General features: G+C 45.8%; 2 protein-coding genes across 12 annotated transcripts in view; both read right to left on the bottom strand.

The window, feature by feature from the left end:
- Positions 1 to 11,386, bottom strand: part of usp54b (ubiquitin specific peptidase 54b) — a 62,347-nt gene extending 50,961 nt beyond the window's left edge. For 4 of the 10 annotated variants that reach the window (XM_062474990.1, XM_062474986.1, XM_062474991.1 and 1 more), the window contains exons 1-2: positions 11,109 to 11,223; positions 2,596 to 3,212 (exon numbers count right to left, since the gene is read on the bottom strand). In XM_062474990.1, the coding sequence (XP_062330974.1) occupies positions 2,596 to 2,748 (153 nt within the window). In that variant the 5' untranslated portion in view covers positions 2,749 to 3,212; positions 11,109 to 11,223. Of the gene's footprint in view, positions 1 to 2,595; positions 3,213 to 10,821; positions 10,889 to 11,108; positions 11,226 to 11,265 lie in introns of those variants that run through there. The other 6 variants (XR_009931901.1, XR_009931900.1, XM_062474987.1 and 3 more) reach the window with 6 other exon arrangements.
- A 297-nt stretch (positions 11,387 to 11,683) lies between these two features.
- myoz1b (myozenin 1b) lies at positions 11,684 to 17,664 on the bottom strand. 2 transcript variants are annotated; one of them, XM_062475478.1, is made up of 6 exons: positions 17,551 to 17,664; positions 15,639 to 15,732; positions 13,581 to 13,747; positions 13,149 to 13,221; positions 12,687 to 12,867; positions 11,684 to 12,159 (listed from the first exon to the last, which is right to left on the bottom strand). In XM_062475478.1, the coding sequence occupies exons 2-6, from the start codon at positions 15,721 to 15,723 to the stop codon at positions 11,925 to 11,927; spliced, it is 741 nt and encodes a 246-aa protein (XP_062331462.1). In that variant the 5' UTR covers positions 15,724 to 15,732; positions 17,551 to 17,664; the 3' UTR covers positions 11,684 to 11,924. The 2 variants fall into 2 exon arrangements, with proteins under 2 accessions (XP_062331462.1, XP_062331463.1); XM_062475479.1 differs by lacking the exon at positions 17,551 to 17,664 and adding an exon at positions 16,646 to 16,664.
- Between the last annotated feature and the right edge of the window lie 1,031 nt (positions 17,665 to 18,695).

The following is an 18,695-nucleotide window of genomic DNA, read 5'->3' as shown; positions in this document are numbered from 1 at the left end:
GCATACTTCTATTCTATTTTTAAATAACATAATTATTCATAAGTATCTTCAAATCAAAAGTTTCTTTTGTGTTGGCACAATTACAACAACGACATAAGTCTGTGCAACACAGTCCTGCAGAAAAACATGAACATCTGCCTGTCTCACACGCACTTTTGCAGCCGCAGTGTATCACATGTAAAACACTGTCAGGGGCCGAATTTCTGTTACGTGCAAGGTCCCATCCACTATTTGCCAAACATATCCATCCATGTTGACAAAAAGCAGCTACCTTATTGGTGTAGAACGATCACGTGTCGAACCAAAATCCTATTACGCTCTGAAGAAACTAGTTCTGCATAAACCATAGACGCAACGATAATCGACTGTAATTTCAGCAACAAACTTTTTTTTGGTAGCTTAGCACGAATCGTTCTTTTTATGAGCTAAAGATTGTGTAGATGCCAGAGTGTGGAGCAAGATGGGAATCATTTTCTAAAAGACTTTTCGTGGTTCACCTTGCAGCCTAATGTGCGGACGTTCGACTCCGTTGTCCGGCAACGCGGACGAGACATCTAGTGTTTATATATATCTATGATAGCAACAGCGCCGGAGTCACGTCCACAAAGTTACTTGCGCTTTGCATTTTGATACTTGCGTTTCAGATGGTTAAAATAGGGCCCCTAAAACTGTATTGTCTGGTCGCAAAACTAACTAAAATAAAATCCAATAATAGAGTAAATAGTTTTCGTCTTTGTCAATGTCTTTCATAGAGCAAATATCTTTCAGAGTTTACATTTCTGACTGGGAACCCAGAAATTAAGACATTTCATGTCAAATTGAACACAGCATAGTCCATGCTCCTCGCCTGGCATCATGCTGGTACCGAAAGTCGGAAGAAAGCGACGAGTCCTATTTGGGATTACTTTGAATGACTGTGTATGGAAGCAAATCAGTGACACTTTTGAATTTTAAAAGGCATTGAATACTTAATATTGAATTGAATATTGAACACCAAATTCACATATGAATATATATTTCAATGTTATAAAAAATTCAGATCCAAAAATTCAAGGCTCAGAAATTGAGGTTGCTTAAATTCGAACCCAAAAAATTTTATCTTAAAAAAATTGGAGCGCCAAAAAATTTAGCCTATCATATTCGAGCCCCAAAAAATTGAGGCGAAAAAATTCAGATTGAAACATCCGGGATACCAAGGATAGATAGAGCAATCGAGCAATAGAGAAGAGAAAACGCATGATGACTACCAGGCAAAACAACTATGCTTTGGCGATTCCGAATTTGATATGCTAAATTTGTTTTGATCTAATTTTTTAAGATCTAATTTTATAAGGTCAAATTTTATAAGGTCAAATTTTATAAGATCCAAATTTTATAAGATCAAAAAAAATATATACATTTTTTAAGATAATTTTTTGGGACTCGAATTGAGCAACCTTAATTTTATTTTACATTGAAATATATTCATATGATAATTCAGTGTTGTTTAAATTTCAATATTAAGTATTCAATGCCTTTTAAAATTCAAAACATTATATAACTGATTTGCTTCTATATGTGTGTCAGATAAAAGCAAGTGCCTTGCAGTGGAAGGTGGTGAAATATGTGGCCAATTTATGAAATTGAAAAATCCCACGAATTTGAAAGTACATTTGAGAAGCGTGCACAAGGAGGTTAACCTAGCTTACCTTAATAAGGTAAAGGACGACGCCAAGCCCCCCTCCCCCGAAACAGAAGTTAACCCCGGTACAGGGCTATAGGCAGCATGACGGAGACAAGACAGAGAACACTACAGCAGTGCTTTCACCGACGAACTTAGCTGCTGGTTAGTAAATACGCAGGAACACCACAAACAGGAGGAAGCGTTTGTGGTTTAGCAAAAGACTAAAACTAACACTAAAACGAATTTAAAAAAAAACTGAACTAAAACTAAACATTTTCAAAAAATAGAAACTAAACTAGCAAACCCAGTTTAAAAACTATTAAAACTAAACTGAATTTGAAAACAAAAAGTCTAAACGAAATAAAAACTAATGAAAAATGTAAAACTATAATAACCTTGGCACACACACACTCACACCCCAATCTCTCTCTCACACACACACAGACACACACACATACTCTTTCTCTCTCTCACACACACACACACACAATCTCTCACACCAAACAATCTCTCTCTCATGCATGCACACACTCTCACACCCCAATCTCTCTCTCACACACACAAACAATATATCTCTCACACACACACACACACACACACACATAGAGGGCCACAGATGATGAATGCTGAGATGGTCCAATATTAGCCCTGCCAAAGGGAAAATAAATATGTGCTTTCTTGGCATGTAAACTCCTCAGAGCTCTGATATAAATGAACATGTATGAGTATGTGTGCGTGTTTGTGTGTCTAAATGTGTGCACGGTACATGTGTGTGAAAGAGAGAGATTGGGGTGTGAGGGTGAGTGTGTGTGGCATGAGTCTAAATGTGTGCACAGTGACAGAGATTGGTGTGTGAGTGTTTGTGTGTAGTATAAATGTGATTCTGAATGTGTGAAAAGTATATACTGTGTGTGTGTGTGTCCATATCTGACCTGCAGAGCACTGTTGAGGAAGCAGCTGTTCTGCCCAGGTTCGTTGCTCAGGCCTTTACTGGGAGCGATGGAGGTCATGTTTCGTGGGCTCATCAGCCCCTGCACCCCTCCTGCTCCTCCGCCCGACGCAAAGTAGTTCCTCTTCCACGACATCACTTCCTTAGCGCTTCCGTCACCACGGAAACGCAAGGAGGGGGAGGGGCATTCGATGAAGTGCCGGTTCCTATGTTACTCCCATGAGAGAGAGCGAAGGAGAATGAGTGAGGCTGGGGGAGGCCGGGTGAGGCGGGGGGAGGCTGCGGTGAAGGCGAGGGGGGGACGATGTCAGGGTTGGGGGAGAAAATGCACATCCCTCTTCATCCCTCACGTCAAGATGGGTTCAACCTGATAGGGAATCTGTTTCAGGTCCTTGTAGATTGTAGAATGTGTGTTGATATGTGGGGTGTGTGTGTGTGTGTTAATGTGGGGGGGGTGTGTGTGTATGTGTTAATGTGTGTGTGTGTGCGTGCGTAAGTCCAAAGCGTCCTGGGATGTGTAGGGTGTTGCTACTCCAAGGTGCTGACTCGTCACTCTTCACTTCATCTCAACAGCTGGTCTCTCCTCCGCTGTCGTTCTGCCTGCGGGACACACATCCCACATCGTCATGGTTCCAGGAGACACGCACACCAACACATCTAATGCTGCACAGTCACATCGCGAGAGATGATCCCGCAGAGACAGCCCATGCAGCATCAGATATGATGAAGACATTGCTGCGATATAGTAAGACAGAGTCAAAGTCTTGCAGCCTCTGTGTGTGTGTGTCACTTGCTTTTCTGTCTGTATTTATATTGGCATTTTTTATACAGTATAAACAAGTAGGTTGAACATCGTCCCTCTCTAGGGCGAAGCCGCAGTCGTCGTCGTCCCCCCCCCCCCCACCCCCCGGCAGTGTGCCAGAGGGCACAGGGATGTGCTGCGGTGTGGGCCGTTGTCACGGTTACAGAGGGATGTTGTGGCTGGTCGTGAGGAAAGGAACTACAACTGGAACGTCTCAGACTTGACAGTCCTGTTGACTGGGTTATTATGATAACACCCCCCCAAAGAGAGAGAGAGACAGAGGGAAAGACTGGGGGAGAGACAGAGGGAGAGGCAGAGGGAGAGACAGAGACAGAGGGAGAGACAAAGGGAGAGACAGAGAGAGACAGAGAGAGAGACAGAGGGATAGACAGAGAGAGAGACAGAGGGAGAGACAGAGAGAGACAGACAGAAGGAGAGACAGAGGGCGAGACAGAGAGAGAGACAGAGGGAGAGACAGAGGGAGAGACAGACAGAAGGAGAGACAGAGGGAGAGACAGAGAGAGACAGAGGGAGAGACAGAGGGAAAGACAGAGAGAGACAGAGAGAGAGACAGAGGGAGAGACAAAGGGAGAGACAGAGAGAGAGAGACAGAGGGAGAGACAGAGGGAAAGACAGAGGGAGAGACAGAGAGAGGAAGAAGCCAAACTTTACTTTCGCCCAGAGAAACAGGACCAAATGCAAACAGGACCAAAACTTTAGACAAAGCTCTTTGATCTAAATCACAAAAATGTATGAAGAATTCGAAACTAAAATTGATATTGAAAATATGCCTTATCTAGATGAAATGCCAAAAGGTGCATTACTGTTACTGCTGCTAAATTAGTTCAGAAATGTCACAACTTGAGAACAACTAATACAGTAATACACTTAAATGAATCAATAATAACAAAAAAACATTACATATTTGGGTGTGCTTTGCCTTCGGCAAGGGCACAACCTTTGTTGTCTCACATATATATTATTGGGTGTGCTCAAGCCTTCGGCAAGAGCACAACCTTTGTTCTCTCACATATATATTTATTATTTATTTTTGCCCCCCTAAATCTTTGTCAATATTTGGCCTACATAGACAAGCTAGGTGTCAAAAGTTTCGTCTTGGTAGCGATTGAGTTGCTTGTATTTTTATTTACGTTCCGTTGCATGGTTTAGGCTCAAGTTAAGTTTTTGTGGCGAAAAGTGAAGCTAACGGTGGCTAATTTGCTAGCCACAGTCACTGACGTTACTAACGTCACTACGTCACTAACGTCACGAAAACACGCGTGACTACCTGTAGCAGAACATTCGTTTCGCATCTGTTAACTTGGGGGATAGCTAGGCTAACTATAGCTTTACTGCAAGGCAGCTGCAGAAACGCCACAAGCAAAGAGGCCAGGGTGATAACTATTTACTCATTTTACTTGTATGTAATGTACAATATTAGCTGATATTATTAAGGAAGTAGGCCCACATCTACTTTCGGAAACGGTAGTCTACTATTTCACTGAAGCATTAGCATCATGACATTAGCCTCTGTTGCCCGGGCAACACATAGCTACTACAGTGGTCTATGATGCATCTGTTTCCAATCGTTAAAATAAACATTCCTCACAAATACATTTTCGTTGTAGGATTTATTATGACATTACATTACAAGTAAACGATTTGTTGGTGAAATTATCATTACCTGTGGTTTCAAACTAGTGTTGCTCACTGCAACGCTGTAGCTTACGCGAGACAAACTACAAAAACATCTAACTTACACAGCTGTTTAGGAAGTCAAACGGCGAAATAACATGTTCGGCACTCCCCTTACTTAAATCAAAAGTCTTTCAAAAGGTGAAACTATCTGACTACTAACCTAAACTTCATTGCCACAGCCTAAACTTTGTCAATCTGTTCATGAAAATAATTAATTTCAGCCTAAACCGTACAACGGAACGTTCAATCGAATTCAACCAACGCAATCGCTACCAAGACGAACACAGCAGTAGTCTAGTACTGTACTGTAGTAGAATTTACCGGGGCAGCTTCTCCACACAGGGCTATATCGCATTTTGCGTTGTTACTGACAATGATCGCTACCAGTGAGCTTTTTATGAATGAGCGATTTTCCACTAAATAAATGTCAAGCTTATTTACGTTTTTGGGGGCATTTTTTCAGTTAGCAGATGGTAATGTTTGAATCGCGATTCCATCTTCTACTGCCAGTAACGTCGTAGAATAATCTTCAAAGGGGGTTCTTTATTAATGAATGAATGCAATATGAGTAGGCTAAATGCCTGAAAATATCACGAGAAGGGAAAACTTAAAAGGACGTTTAAGTCATAGAGATTAGGTCAATTTTAACACCGGTCTGCCAAATTTATTCGTTTTGATTCAGCGATGAGGCTGCCTCTTGCAGGGGAAATGAGAAGAAATCTATTTCATTCTACACTTCACTCGTATTTTCAATTGTAAATGAGCAGCAAAAATCTATGTAATCTTTATAAATAATAAGTATGCATTTTTATATAAAATAAACTGAAGTATCAGTTGTAAAAATGTCATTCAAAAACGGACCCCTGTGCAACGGACGCAAGCAAGCACACCCTACAATTTCCCCAGAAATTGTACCCTCTCTAGTTTTTATTGTTTTACTTTATATACACAATATTGTTACTATATCATACTGTATAATGTGTTCCTTTAAAATGTAAAATGTCTGAATATTAGTTTAAAGGAAGTGCGTATATCTACAGTATGTCAATATACAGTATATAGGTGTGTATAAAATACTTCATTTGTGAAATTAAACTGCAGTTATATACCTGTGTACTGTAGTTACATGAATGTATAGGTTTAATTATGATCTGTATGTGTGTGTGTGTGTGTGTGTGTGTGTGTGTGTGTGTGTGTGTGTGTCTATAAATATAAGTATATATAAGGCGGTGATTTATATGGATAAGTACTATTTCTGTAATATTGTTATTCGGTTGCTTTGGCAATATGAAAATGTGTTCTTTCATGCCAATAAAGCCCCCTGAATTAATTTGAATAAAAAAAATTGACAGAAAAAGAGAGAGGTACAGAGAGACACCTTTCCTTTCTTTTATCCTCACTTATATAACCCCTCCTCCTCGTGACCTTATGACCTCACAGCGGTCGCTGGAAACCACATCTTCTCCATCTCTCTCTCCCTGTATCCCCCTTTTCTCTCCCTTTCCATCCATCCCTCTCCCTCTCTCTCCCTCTCTGTCCCTTTCTTTCGCCATCCTTCTCTCTCTCTGCCCCTCCCTTTCTCTGCCCCTCCCTCTGTCCCTCTCTCTCCATCCCTCTCTCCATCCCTCTCTCTCTCTTTTCTCAACCTCTCACAAACACATAAACAGATTTATCAGATTTACAGTGTCCCTATTTGCCGTTTCCCTCAAAAGAGCTGCAGCCATGTTCAGTGCTGTGTGTGACAGTCCCGCTGAGATTCTCAGAGTGTGTGATCACACTTCCATTCTCTGCACCGCACAGCCATGGAGAACTGAGATGACACTGGCACACAGTTGCAGAATGTGTGTGCGTGTGTATGTGTATGTGTGTGCATGTGCACAGATCCTCGGCTAGTTACCATGGAAATAGGCCAAGCTGCAGGCACGAGGGGGGGAAAGCCAAACCATGTGAGAAACACACTGCTGCACACTCTACTGCACTCATCCAAACACACACACACACACCCTCTCTCTCTCTCTCTCTCTCTCTCTCTCTCTCTCTCTCTCTCTCTCTCTCTCTCTCTCTCTCTCTCTCTCTCTCTCTCTCTCTCTCTCTCTCTCTCTCTCTCTCTCTCTCTCTCTCTCTCTCTCTCTCTGCTGGCCCTGGGTGGGTTGGCTCCTGATGCTGATGTGTATTGATGGTTTAGAGTTCCTGGAAGCCACAGTGAGTCAAGACGCTATTCAATCAAACACTGGCCGTGCCCCCATGTGGACGGAGTGCCTGGGAGAGCTACGCTCTAAGTCAGCAGCCAACCAACCAGTCAGTCAGTTAGTCAGTCAACCAGCCAGTCAGTCATCTAAGCAGCCAGCCAGTCAACCAGCCAGTCAGTCAGCAGTCAGCCAGTCAGTTATCCAGTCATCCAGCAAGTCATCCAGCCAGTCATCCAGCCAACCAACCAGTCAGCCGTCCAGCTAGCCAGTCATCCAACCAGCCAACCAACCAGACAGCCAGCCAGTAAGCCAGTTAGTCATCCAGTTAGTCATCCAGCTAGTCATCCAGCCAGCAAACCAGTCAGCCAACCAGTTATCCAACCAGCCAACCAACCATCCAGCCAGGGAGTCAGCAGTTAGCCAGCTGGTCAGTCAACCAGTCAGTCATCCATTCATCCAGCCAGTCATCCAACCAGTCAACCAACCAGCTAGCCAGCCAGTCAGTATTCAGCCAGCTAGCCAGCAAGTCAGTATTCAGCCAACTAGCCAGCCAGTCAGTAGTCAGCCAGCTAGCCAGCCAGTCAGTAGTCAGCCAGTTAGCCTGAGCTGAACAGTTTCTCTCCATCCCTCTCTCTCTCTCTCTCTCTCTGCCCCTCCCTCTGTCCCTCTCTCTCTATCCCTCACAAGAAGAGAAGAGGTCTCTCTATGTCACCCCCCTCCCCCCCCCCCCCCCACCACCAGGAGCACGTCAGGGGTTTGTGTATCTGGGGACAGATTTGAGAGACGCCCACGTGGTGTTTGATCCACACATCTCTCCCACTGCTCATCTCTGATCCACATCTCTGGTGAACGTACATAACCAGGAGCCTCTGTCCTCCTGCATACCAACACACACACACCCATACACACCCACACATGCACACACACATGCACACACACATACACACATGCACACACACAAACACACACCCATGTAGAGGCTGACAGATAAGAGACACGTGGGGATGCATGCTTTAATCCCGTCCCCCCCTCTCTCCCCCCCTCTCTCCCCCAATCCCCCTCCCTCCCCCCCCCCTCCCCGTCCTCTTCCTTAACCCCCTTTTTTGTCTCTTTCTTTATCCCTCTGTCTTGTTCCCTCTCTCTTTCATTCACAACCTCTTTCTTCATTCACTTCTCCCTTTCTTTTTTGCTCACTCCTCATTCTCTCTCCCTCTATCGCTCTGTCTCTCTCTCTGTCTCTCTCTCTCTGTTTGTCTCTCTCTGTCTCTCACTCTCTGTCATCACAGCTCATAAAGAGCTGCCTCTGTTCAGAAATGTGTGAGTTGGTCCGTTGTTGTGTGTTGGTATGCGTGTGTGTGTGTTGGTATGTGTGTGTGTAGCAATGTGAATGTGTACATCCTTGTAGTAGGTTTAGGGTTCCACACATATCAGAGTGAGATCATCAGAGTTACTGCTGGTTCCACTGCTGGCCTGCTGGCTAGCACAAGTGGTCATTAAAGTTCTACTGTCCAGACTGCAGACTGGATGTGACACTTTCTCTTCACTCATTCACTCCACTCTATCACTTTCTTCTGATTCTCTGGTCTCCATTCTCTTTCACTCACACACACTTAGAGACGCACACACACAGACTCACACACACTTACAGATGCATACACACACACTCACACACTCACGATGCATACACACACACTTACGCACACTCACAGACACACACACTTACAGACACAAACACAGACTCACACACACTCACACACACACACTCACACACACATATACTATCCCTGTAACTGGGTTATGTGTAACTTCAAATAGCCCCAGTTGACAATAAGGAGAGCCAACAGTTCATTCCCCACCCAATGCCTCAAACTTCATCTCTTCTAAAATCCCTGCTTTCATTCCTCTTCCTCTCTCTTCCTCCCACATCAGGAGTTCCATTACTTGGACTCTCAAATCACAGAGGCACCACTTACTCCAAGTTTTTCATATTGCCGGTCCTACTTAAGTTTACGTCTAGCAACAGGACCAGTGTGCAAACCATAATGTATGTATTTGTGTGTGTGTGAGTGTACACGTGCGTGCCCTCGCACATGTGTGTCTATGCACACCAGTTTGGGCCACAGTTAAGACAAACAACGACCTTCAAGGTCATCCCACCATCTCACATGTAGCTCTACAGCATGGCAGGCTGCTCTTGTGACAGCACACACACACATGCCTGTGTGACAGCCCACACACACACACACACACATGCCTGTGTGACAACACACACACACCTGTGTGACAGCCCACACACACACACACCTGCACACACGCCTGTTACAGCCAGCACACCTCTGCACACAAACGCTGTCAACCCCTAATGTGTAATTAGGGGAAATAATCCTCCTTATTTAGCATGCGTGCTGAGGATCACACAAGCTGCTCACAGCTTAGGTCTGATTAAGAGAGGAAGAAAGGCAGTGAGAGAGAAGGAAGGAAGGAAGGAATGAAGGAAGGAGGGAGGGGGGAGGGAGATAGGCAGGGAGGGAGGGAGATAGGCAGGGGGAAACGAGAGTATGAGGGAGAGAAAGAGAGAGGGGGGGGGGGGAGAAAAGCAGGCTAAGTAAAGGAAAAAGATAAGTGGATAAAAAACAAAGACAAGCGAGAAGACTGGATCAGAGTATCAGGAGAATCAGACTGGTCAGTCTGACTGGTCAGGGAAAGGTCAAGGTATCTTGTGCTCTCTCTGATGGGCCTTGATGATGATAATCTGACTCCATCTAAAACAGGCTGTAACAAGTGACTCGTCAGCTATCACAGAGCCAGAGGTTTGTGTTTAGGGTCAGATTATCTTCCCACAGGCACACACATGTATGTACATAAAGAAATGCACACACACTTCAACCCCCCCCCCCACACCCCCCCACCCCCGCCACACACACACACCCTGTCCTCTACTACAAACGAGCAGATTGTTCCCATAGACAACATTGACAACCGTAATATACACTTAAAACAAGGAAACCCAACCTTACATTCTGAACTAGCAAAGGTGGAAACTTAAGTAAAGAAGTCAAATTTTCCAGGTTTGAAGTGGTCGTGAACCCCATGAAGGTAAGGTGATTTGCTTCCAACTGCAGCGGCGTGTGCGCGTGTGATGAGGGGGGAGGATGTGTCAACGAGTGTGTGATGGCGCGTGCAGGCCGGTAACGGCAAAACTCATCTATCATATGAATTGGAACCGCAACGGTAAATCAATACCGGCCGGAGGGCGAGATGAGACCAGAGCGTGAATCCGCCACAAGAGATTGTGGTCGACTGGCCATCTATCAACAAGTCCACACAGCGGAACCTCAACCGGTTACAATAATGCGGCTCACAGACTCATAAAATAAGGATAGTTCAAATTACAAAGTGCGCAATTAAGCTTCTAAACATTCATTCAGATTGGACAGACAACCAAGAAAATTTAGCAAACTGTCTCGCAAGATACTGCGTGTGAGCAGTTCCGCGTGCGGCAAGGCTGTTACGTATTTACCTGCGGAAAGAACACCATCAGCACCAGCGAGATTCAGAACAAATGCACATTGAGTCAAATACAGAGGGAGGGGAGTAGCAAGACAAAAAAGAGAGCGAGAGAGAGACACATAGAGAGAGAGAGAGAGAGAGAGAGAGAGAGAGAGAGAGAGAGAGAGAGAGAGAGAGAGAGAGAAAGAGAGAGAGAGAGAGAGAGAGAGAGAGAGAGAGAGAGAGAGAGAGAGAGAGAGAGAGAGAGAGAGAGAGAGAGAGAGAGAGAGAGAGAGAGAGACCAGCAAACATCCGCACCGTTGATGGTGACAGCCGCGCTGGGAAGAGCACATCTGGACGCGCGGGATTACTCTCACTTTACTCCCGGGTGCTGCCGCTATGTTTAACAAGTGCGCCTAGTTCTCCACGTGCCCTTGCCTCGTTAGCGGTTTTAAGTACGTATGTTTCTACTTACCCTGGGGTTTCTGCCTGCCGGTCCCTGTCCCGTGTCCTCCTGTGTGATGAAGAGAGAGATGGCGAGCCGCAGGGACATCCAACCTCCACAAGCGCCATCCAGCGCTGCGGTCGCTGCACACCGGTCTCGCGATAATAGGCCGTATTTCAGCTATGCTTGGAGTATGTGACGTAGTAAATAATTATGTTTAGCTAAATGCTGCCCCCTTTTGAACTGAAGTGGTTCGGCAATGAACATGACGTAATTTCGGCCCTGCAAGCGATCCATGCTGCCCCATGCTGTTCCAGGGAACCGCGGAGTAAGTGTGTGTGTGTGTGTGTGTGTTTCAATGCTGCCATTGCTGTTTTTTGTTTTTTTTGGACTGTTATGACAATAATATACATTACCAAAGTTTAGCTTGACCAACAGAGACCACACATTCTGTACAGTGGAAGTTTATTAGATAACTCTAGTGCATGTTCAGCCATCACGGTCATCATCGTAGAGTAAAACGCCGAGCAAGAGGACAAGAGGGAGGGAGGAGAGAGAGAGAGACAGGACAAAGCACTATGGATTCATATCTATGTTACACTCCCTTCTACACAAGCCACTGTGTTCCATGCAAGTAGATACATATCAACATGTGTGTGTGATCCTCGTCTCTGCGCGCGTGCGTGTGTTCACAGGTCATCCGTCTCTCCGTCGAAGGGGATGGTGTCGAGCTCCAGGGGGGTGTGGGTGCAGTCCTCGCTGCAGACCCAGCCTATGGGGGTGCGGTTAAAGGAGGGGCGGGACCGGATGTCTGCCTGCAGGGAGGGGAGGGGCTCCGGCTCCTCGGGGGCCAATCGGATCTCAGGAGCCTCGAAGGTCAGCAGCCTGTTGCCCTTTTCAAAGCCCCCATAGGGCAACGCCGTCCTGGGTGGGAGGAGACAGGGGAGGAGGGGCCAATCAGAACTACTCAGGCTAAAACCACTGTATGAACATTAAGGACATTTTCACACCATCTTAACTCATTAACTATCTTTATCTGAACATTCTGACGGAAACATTTCAACCCTGTGTGTGAACATGTGTGCGTATGTGTTGGTGTGTGTGTTCTTGTGTGTGTGTGTGTGTGTGTGTGTGTAGACTTTTCTTGTTAGCCCCTTGGCTAGGTGCTGAACGATGTAATTAACTCCTCTGTTGTTGGTAATAGCCAGTGTTCCAGGGTGCTGTCAGAGACGCCTAGCCACGCCCCTGTCATACTGTCACACTGAGGCCACAACAACTGATGACACCATACTACTTAGACTAGCCAACACACTGCTGTGTGTGTATGTGTGTGTCTGGAAGTGTGTGTGTGAGTCTGTATGTGGGGCTGAGTCTGTGTGTGTGTGTGTGTGAGTGTCAGTATTGTATGGAAACGTGTGTGTGAGGGAAGTGTGTGTGTGTGTGGACTGTACCTGTTGAAGCTCTTGAAGAGGGGCAGGTCTTTGTGGATGTAGGGTCCTGGCATGCAGGCCCTCATGGTGGCTGTGAGGGTCTGGTCTCCCTTCATGGCGCGTTCCCATGGAGATACGTAGGTTTGGATGTACTCCTGCCTCTTCCTCTCCAGCTCTGCCTTCATTGCCTCCTCATCCACCACTGATGGAGACAGAGGCAGGGCTCAAGACACGTGTCTCTGTGTGTGTGTGTGTGTGTGTGTGTGTGTGTGCATGTGTGTCTGTGTGTGTCTGTGTGTGACTGTGTGTGTATGTGACTGTGTGTGTGTGAGACTGTGTGTGTTTGTGTGACTGTGTGTGTGACTGTGTGTGTGTGTGACAGTGTGTGTGTGACTGTGTGTGTGTTTGACTGTGCGACTGTGCGTATGTGTGTGTGTGTGTGTGTGTGTGTGTGTGTGTGTGTGTGTGTGTGTGTGGTCTTACCGGGCTTTGGGGGAGGAGTAGGAGGGAACATCACTTCACACCCCAGGGATGGAACCAGGTTCTCAAAATTTTGCTGGAGTGGGCAGAAAGAGAAACATAGTGGCTGATCAGCACACACACACTCACACACACACACACACACACACACACTCACACACACTCACACACTCGCACACTCACGCACACACACACCCTCACACACACACACACACACACACACTCACACACATTCACACACCCTCACACACACACACACTCACACACACTCACACACACTCACACACACACACTCGCACACTCACGCACACACACACCCTCACACACACACACACACACACACTCACACACATTCACACACACTCACGCACACACACACCCTCACACACAGTACATACACCTAAATAAAGTGGTGAACATGCATCTCTTACTGACCAGAGACTCGTCGCTGATGATAAACCTCTCCACTCTCTGCTGCCTCATCCTGAACATCTTGGAGCCCTTGTTATTGAGCAGAGACAGCTCCTCCAGCATGACATCCTTGGGGGTCTTGATCTTGGTGCCCAGGTCAAACTCTGAGGCCTCAGGGTCCGACTCATTATCTGGGGCAGAGGAGGAAATGAAGACCCCTGGATGTGTAACAGTGGGTTGCTCTGACTCCTGCCTCAGTGCAATAGCACGGTAGGCATACACACACACTCACACACACTGAGATGGAGAGATCTGATGTTTTTTACTGCATGACAGTCCTGCCCATAAAACGTTTCCCTCCTCCACCACACACTCTGATATCATTCATGACACCTGGAGCCGAGCCAGCACACACACACACGTCCTGGAGCTGCGGCTGGCAGCGCAGCAGTGTGCTGAGAGCTGCTAGCAGTACCTCATAAATCAGACCTGGGTGCAGCAAGAGAGAGATGGAGAGAGACAGAGAGAGACAGAGAGAGAGGGGAAGACAGAGAGAGGGAGCGAGAGATATGGGTGTGGTAAAATATTTCATTTGTAAATGAAATTGTAAACTTCAGTTGTATACCTGTGTAATGTAGTTACATGGATGTTTGTTTAATTATTATTTGTGTGTGTGTGTCCAAACATAAGTATGTATCAGGTTATCATTTGTATGGATAAGAAATATTTATATAATTCCGCTGTTGCTTTGGGAAAACAGGAACAATCTCATTTATGTTAGAAAATCCAATACTATTTTACTGATTAAATACTGGCTATCTAACTAAGAAAAAGACAATATTTAAAGTGGATGGTTTATTTCAGTAGGTATAGTTGGAAGGCTATTAGCTACAATTAGTTAGCAGTGCTGACTGCTAGCATAACATTGAATCAGCTGCTTTCAAGGGGTTTCCTTTATGGATGAAATGCTGGCTAGCTAATGACAATATAAAGTGGATACTTTCAGTATAGATCTGTGAATTTTGTTACAGAAATCTTACCTGCACATTGCAAATGTGCACAAAACTCTCAACACCAAATCAACTACGACATTATAATCACCAGCACGCATCACGGACATGGGCACTATTCCTACCACTTTAGCCTCCTTGGTCAGTTTCTTGAGACATGGATATAGCGACAGGAACAATGTTCGTACAAATGTAGTCTCCTTGGTCAATTGTCATGTCATGTTTATGAGAATGTGATACAGAAAATGCAAGACTATTTTACAGCATTGCATAGCACAAACTCAAAAATACAAACATTAATGTAAACACAGCAAACACCATTTAGGCTGCATAATCATTTGCATGAATGAACCAAAGCATTGTCAATTTGTTTAAAATAATGAGAAATTGCTTTTATGACGTGCCTAAGTGACTGGAATAGATGATGGGGAGGTTGAAGAAGTACTTCAGAGATGACAGACAATTTCAATTGTGATCTGAGAAATGTAGATACCAAAACCACTGAGAAGAACTGTTATCACCTGCTGCATCACAGGCACTGTGCACTATCTATCTATAATTCCAGGAATCTGTGTGTGTGTGCCACCAGTTTGATCATGTGCCCTGTGCCCTGTGCTCTGTGCACTGTGCACTGTGCTCTTTGCTCTGTGCACTGTGCACTGTGCACTGTGCTCTGTGCTCTTTGCTCTTTGCTTTGTGTGTATCTATACTTCAAGTAATCTGTCTCTGGCATCTTAATCACAGACTGCATCACGGCCACTGTGCACTAGTAATTATAATTCAGTATTACTTTTTCTAACTTTTCTTACTGTCAATTAAAATAGCAAGGGCTAACCAACAAAGCAAGACCTTGGTGAAGCTAGTGAGCGTTCTAAGTGTGTTGGTCCGTGTGCTATTACATAAACACCACAAGCTGTGGTTTAAAATGATAATCTGACATGGGAAAAGTGATTAAATGATCTGAAACCGAATATTACAGATAAACTTTGGATAGAATTATTAACTGTTGGTAAAGAAAACTACATTCTAATCCAAATAATATATTCATCTGGGATGTATCCCTAAACCTTACCATCTTGGGTGATGTGGGACAGGTCAGTGATAATTTTGTTGACCTTCTTTCTCTTGTTTGGAGGAGCGGGGGCCGAGAGAGGCATGACTGCAGCCTGGAGAGAAACAGAAACAGAGATGGTCACTTCAAAACACCACAAACAGACGGTCACTCCAAAACACAACACACAGGAACAGAGATGGTCACTCCAAAACACCACACACAGACGGTCACTCCAAAACACCACACACAGCACACAACACACAGATACAATCAATTCAAAACATCAAACACACAACACACAGAGACACAATCATTCCAAAACACCCCACACAGCTTCCCTTTTCCCCACCTCAGAAAAACAGATCATATCTCAAAAAGGGATTGGCTTGGTGAAATGTGCTGTGGTGAGGAAAGCTTAGGGATTCTGCTGTACATATGATGGACTTGGCGTGGACCAAAGCCTAGGCCGTCTGTAGAACCTGGGGGACACTGTTGGCTATGAAGAAGTGTCAGTGTTCTGCGCTCTCCTGAGACCAGCCTGAACACTGTTGCTGTTAGACGTCTGGTTCTCTCTTTTGTTGAAGTCAGAAGCAATTATGTGAGGCTTTAGGTGAGCTGGGAGAAAGTGCTGTGGGACTCCTCCGCTGAGACATAGTTCCTGTAATTGATCTTCAGGGGTGGTAATTGAAGCTCATTTACCACTGAAGAATCCAACCCTCTGCAGCTATTAATACCTGCATGTTCTGCAGTGCAACTCTGGTGGATCTGTCACCATTATAGCACGCTCTGCCCCCGCCTCCTTCCCACACACGCACATACACACACCCACAAACACACACCCACACGCATACACACACAGACACACACACACCTACAAGCACACACACACTCAGACAAATGCACGAACACGTTATGGAAGTGTTCAACAGATCCCAGGGTGTTAAAGGATTCAATGGGAGACAGAGTGGTTGGAGCTGTGTGGTTAGTTGTAGGGTGCATCCATGGAGGAAGCTACAGTAATCTACAGTTCTTCCCGGTCAGGGGGCTTCCAGGACCTGGCTCCTGTTACTCTCCCAGGCTCAGGGACGCTCCTGCCTGCCTCCCTGTGCCAGTTTTAGATCCAGATCAATCTCCAGGGACAGCTGAGAGGGAACGCCATCAGTAAGCACATTCCCAAACACACACAGCCCGATGCATTCAGCTCCTCAGCTCCAGAACTCAGATCCCAGATCTCTCCTGCCCTGTCTCATCACATGCTGAACCCAGCCCAACTACCCCAAGCCCTTTTGTGAATAATAATGGGAGAGCATCAGGAAGAATTCAAAATGAGCTTTGATGTATTAACAAGTGTTTTTAAGTGTACAGTGTCCCAAGGAGAGAGAACTTCTCATCATCTAGAATTCCAGGATGCCCTACTCAGACATTCTACTGTGGATAGTAGGCTATCCAAGTAGGCTTGGAACTGGTTTATGTCCAGTCTAAGCCTGGTCTAAACCCAGTCCAGACCCACTCTAAATGTAGTCTAAGCCCTGTCTTAATCTGGTCTAAACACCGTTTAAACATGATGTATACTCACACAAAATCTGGTCCTAACTCAGACTAAACACGGTCTAAACTCTGACTAAACACAGTCTAAACTCAGACTAAACATGGTCTAAACTCTGACTAAACATGGTCTAAACTCCGACTAAACATGGTCTAAACTCAGACTTAACCTTTCTAAGAAAGCCTGCTTGCCGCTTCCTCTTAGCCAGGACCCTGCCGTGACCTTTCCTGTTACTGGCCAATAAACCCCAGACATGCATGGCATGGGAGTGTGTGTGTAACGGTGAATGTCCGAGCGTGTGGTTGTATCACGCATGTGTGTATCAGTGAAAGTCCGAGCATGTGTGTGTGTGTGTGTGTGTGAGCAGTAATGTCAGGGCCTTACCTGTCAGGGATGGTCAGGAGCAGAATAGACAGGTCCCGGATGGCTGGGGCAGAGTGGTGTGTGTGTGAGTCCAGGCAGCGCAGGGCGTGTGTGGGTGGCTTCCCTCCTCTACACCCCCAGAGAGAGTGAAACCCTATCAGCAGTGGACCAGGCCGGGGGGGGGGGGGGTGGTACAAGGAAGTGGGGGGAGGAAGTGGGGAGGGGGTCTTGAGGGTTCAGAGGTAGATTTGGAGACTGATCCTGCAGATGCTCCCTGTGTCCTATCTATAGACCACGAGGGGGGGGGGGGGGGGGGGCAGGCGGAAGAAGGATGGCAGATCGTTGGTGTTCCTCCTTCGTCCTTACCTCTCTCTCTTCTTTCCTCGTTTGCCTTCCTGTTCCTTTGTTTGTTGTATGTGTGTGTGTACGTGTGTGTGTGTGTGTGTGTGTGTGTGTGTGTGTGTGTGTGTGTGTGTGTGTGTGAACGTGTGTCTCCTCTTCCATCTTTTTCTATCCGATCAGTCTTTAGAATGGATGGGTCTGATTTGGTGAATAGTTGTAGTGAGACTAGTGTGAACTAAGCTGGGTGACAGGAAGGCAGATCTTTGACAAATGCCTAACAAAATGTACAGGGACAGGAAAACATGTACATGAATATCGTCCCCATTGGACCACTGTCTGACCCAAGCCAACACTCACTCCCATGTGACAGTGTGTTGCACAACCAACCTGGACAGAAGGACATGATGGATAGCCAGTCTCAATCACATTGTAAAAAACCTCCACCGTTTACAGTTTAACACTAAATACTTAATACCTGAGGATGAACACGTCTATTAATAGAAGGGATGCCGGTGGTAGCTTGTGTAAGTGTGTACAGTGTGTGTGTGCGAGCACGGTCACACCTCCTAACGTGACTCCAGTCTGTGGTCTCAAGGTGAGTAGTGTAACGTTCCATTTGGATCAGAACTTCTCTGTTCCTGCGAGGTGAAGCAAAGAAGCTCCTGGTCCAGGGCTCACCTCAGCCTCAGAAGTCCACTCGGTGGACTCCAACGCAGCGAAAACTTGAGTTGCTATAGTTAGCCCTATGTCACCTGACCCAGCAGGGGTCGGAGGTCAGCCTGTTCTGAGGGCAGGTTGGGTTTCACACACCAGAACTGCTCAGG

This window comes from Osmerus eperlanus, chromosome 12 (genome assembly GCF_963692335.1).
Source record: "Osmerus eperlanus chromosome 12, fOsmEpe2.1, whole genome shotgun sequence".
NCBI lineage: Eukaryota > Metazoa > Chordata > Actinopteri > Osmeriformes > Osmeridae > Osmerus > Osmerus eperlanus.
Note: the sequence above shows the minus strand (reverse complement) of the source record. Positions and strands in the feature narration are given on the sequence as shown.

Coding starts and splice junctions, on each gene's coding strand:
- myoz1b (XM_062475478.1), bottom strand. CDS start 15,723: ATGCCTCTCTCGGCCCCCGCTCCTCCAAACAAGAGAAAGAAGGTCAAC. Junction 13,222..13,580: donor TCATCAGCGACGAGTCTCTG/GTCAGTAAGAGA, acceptor TGCCCACTCCAG/CAAAATTTTGAGAACCTGGT. Junction 12,868..13,148: donor TACTCCTCCCCCAAAGCCCG/GTAAGACCACAC, acceptor TGTCTCCATCAG/TGGTGGATGAGGAGGCAATG.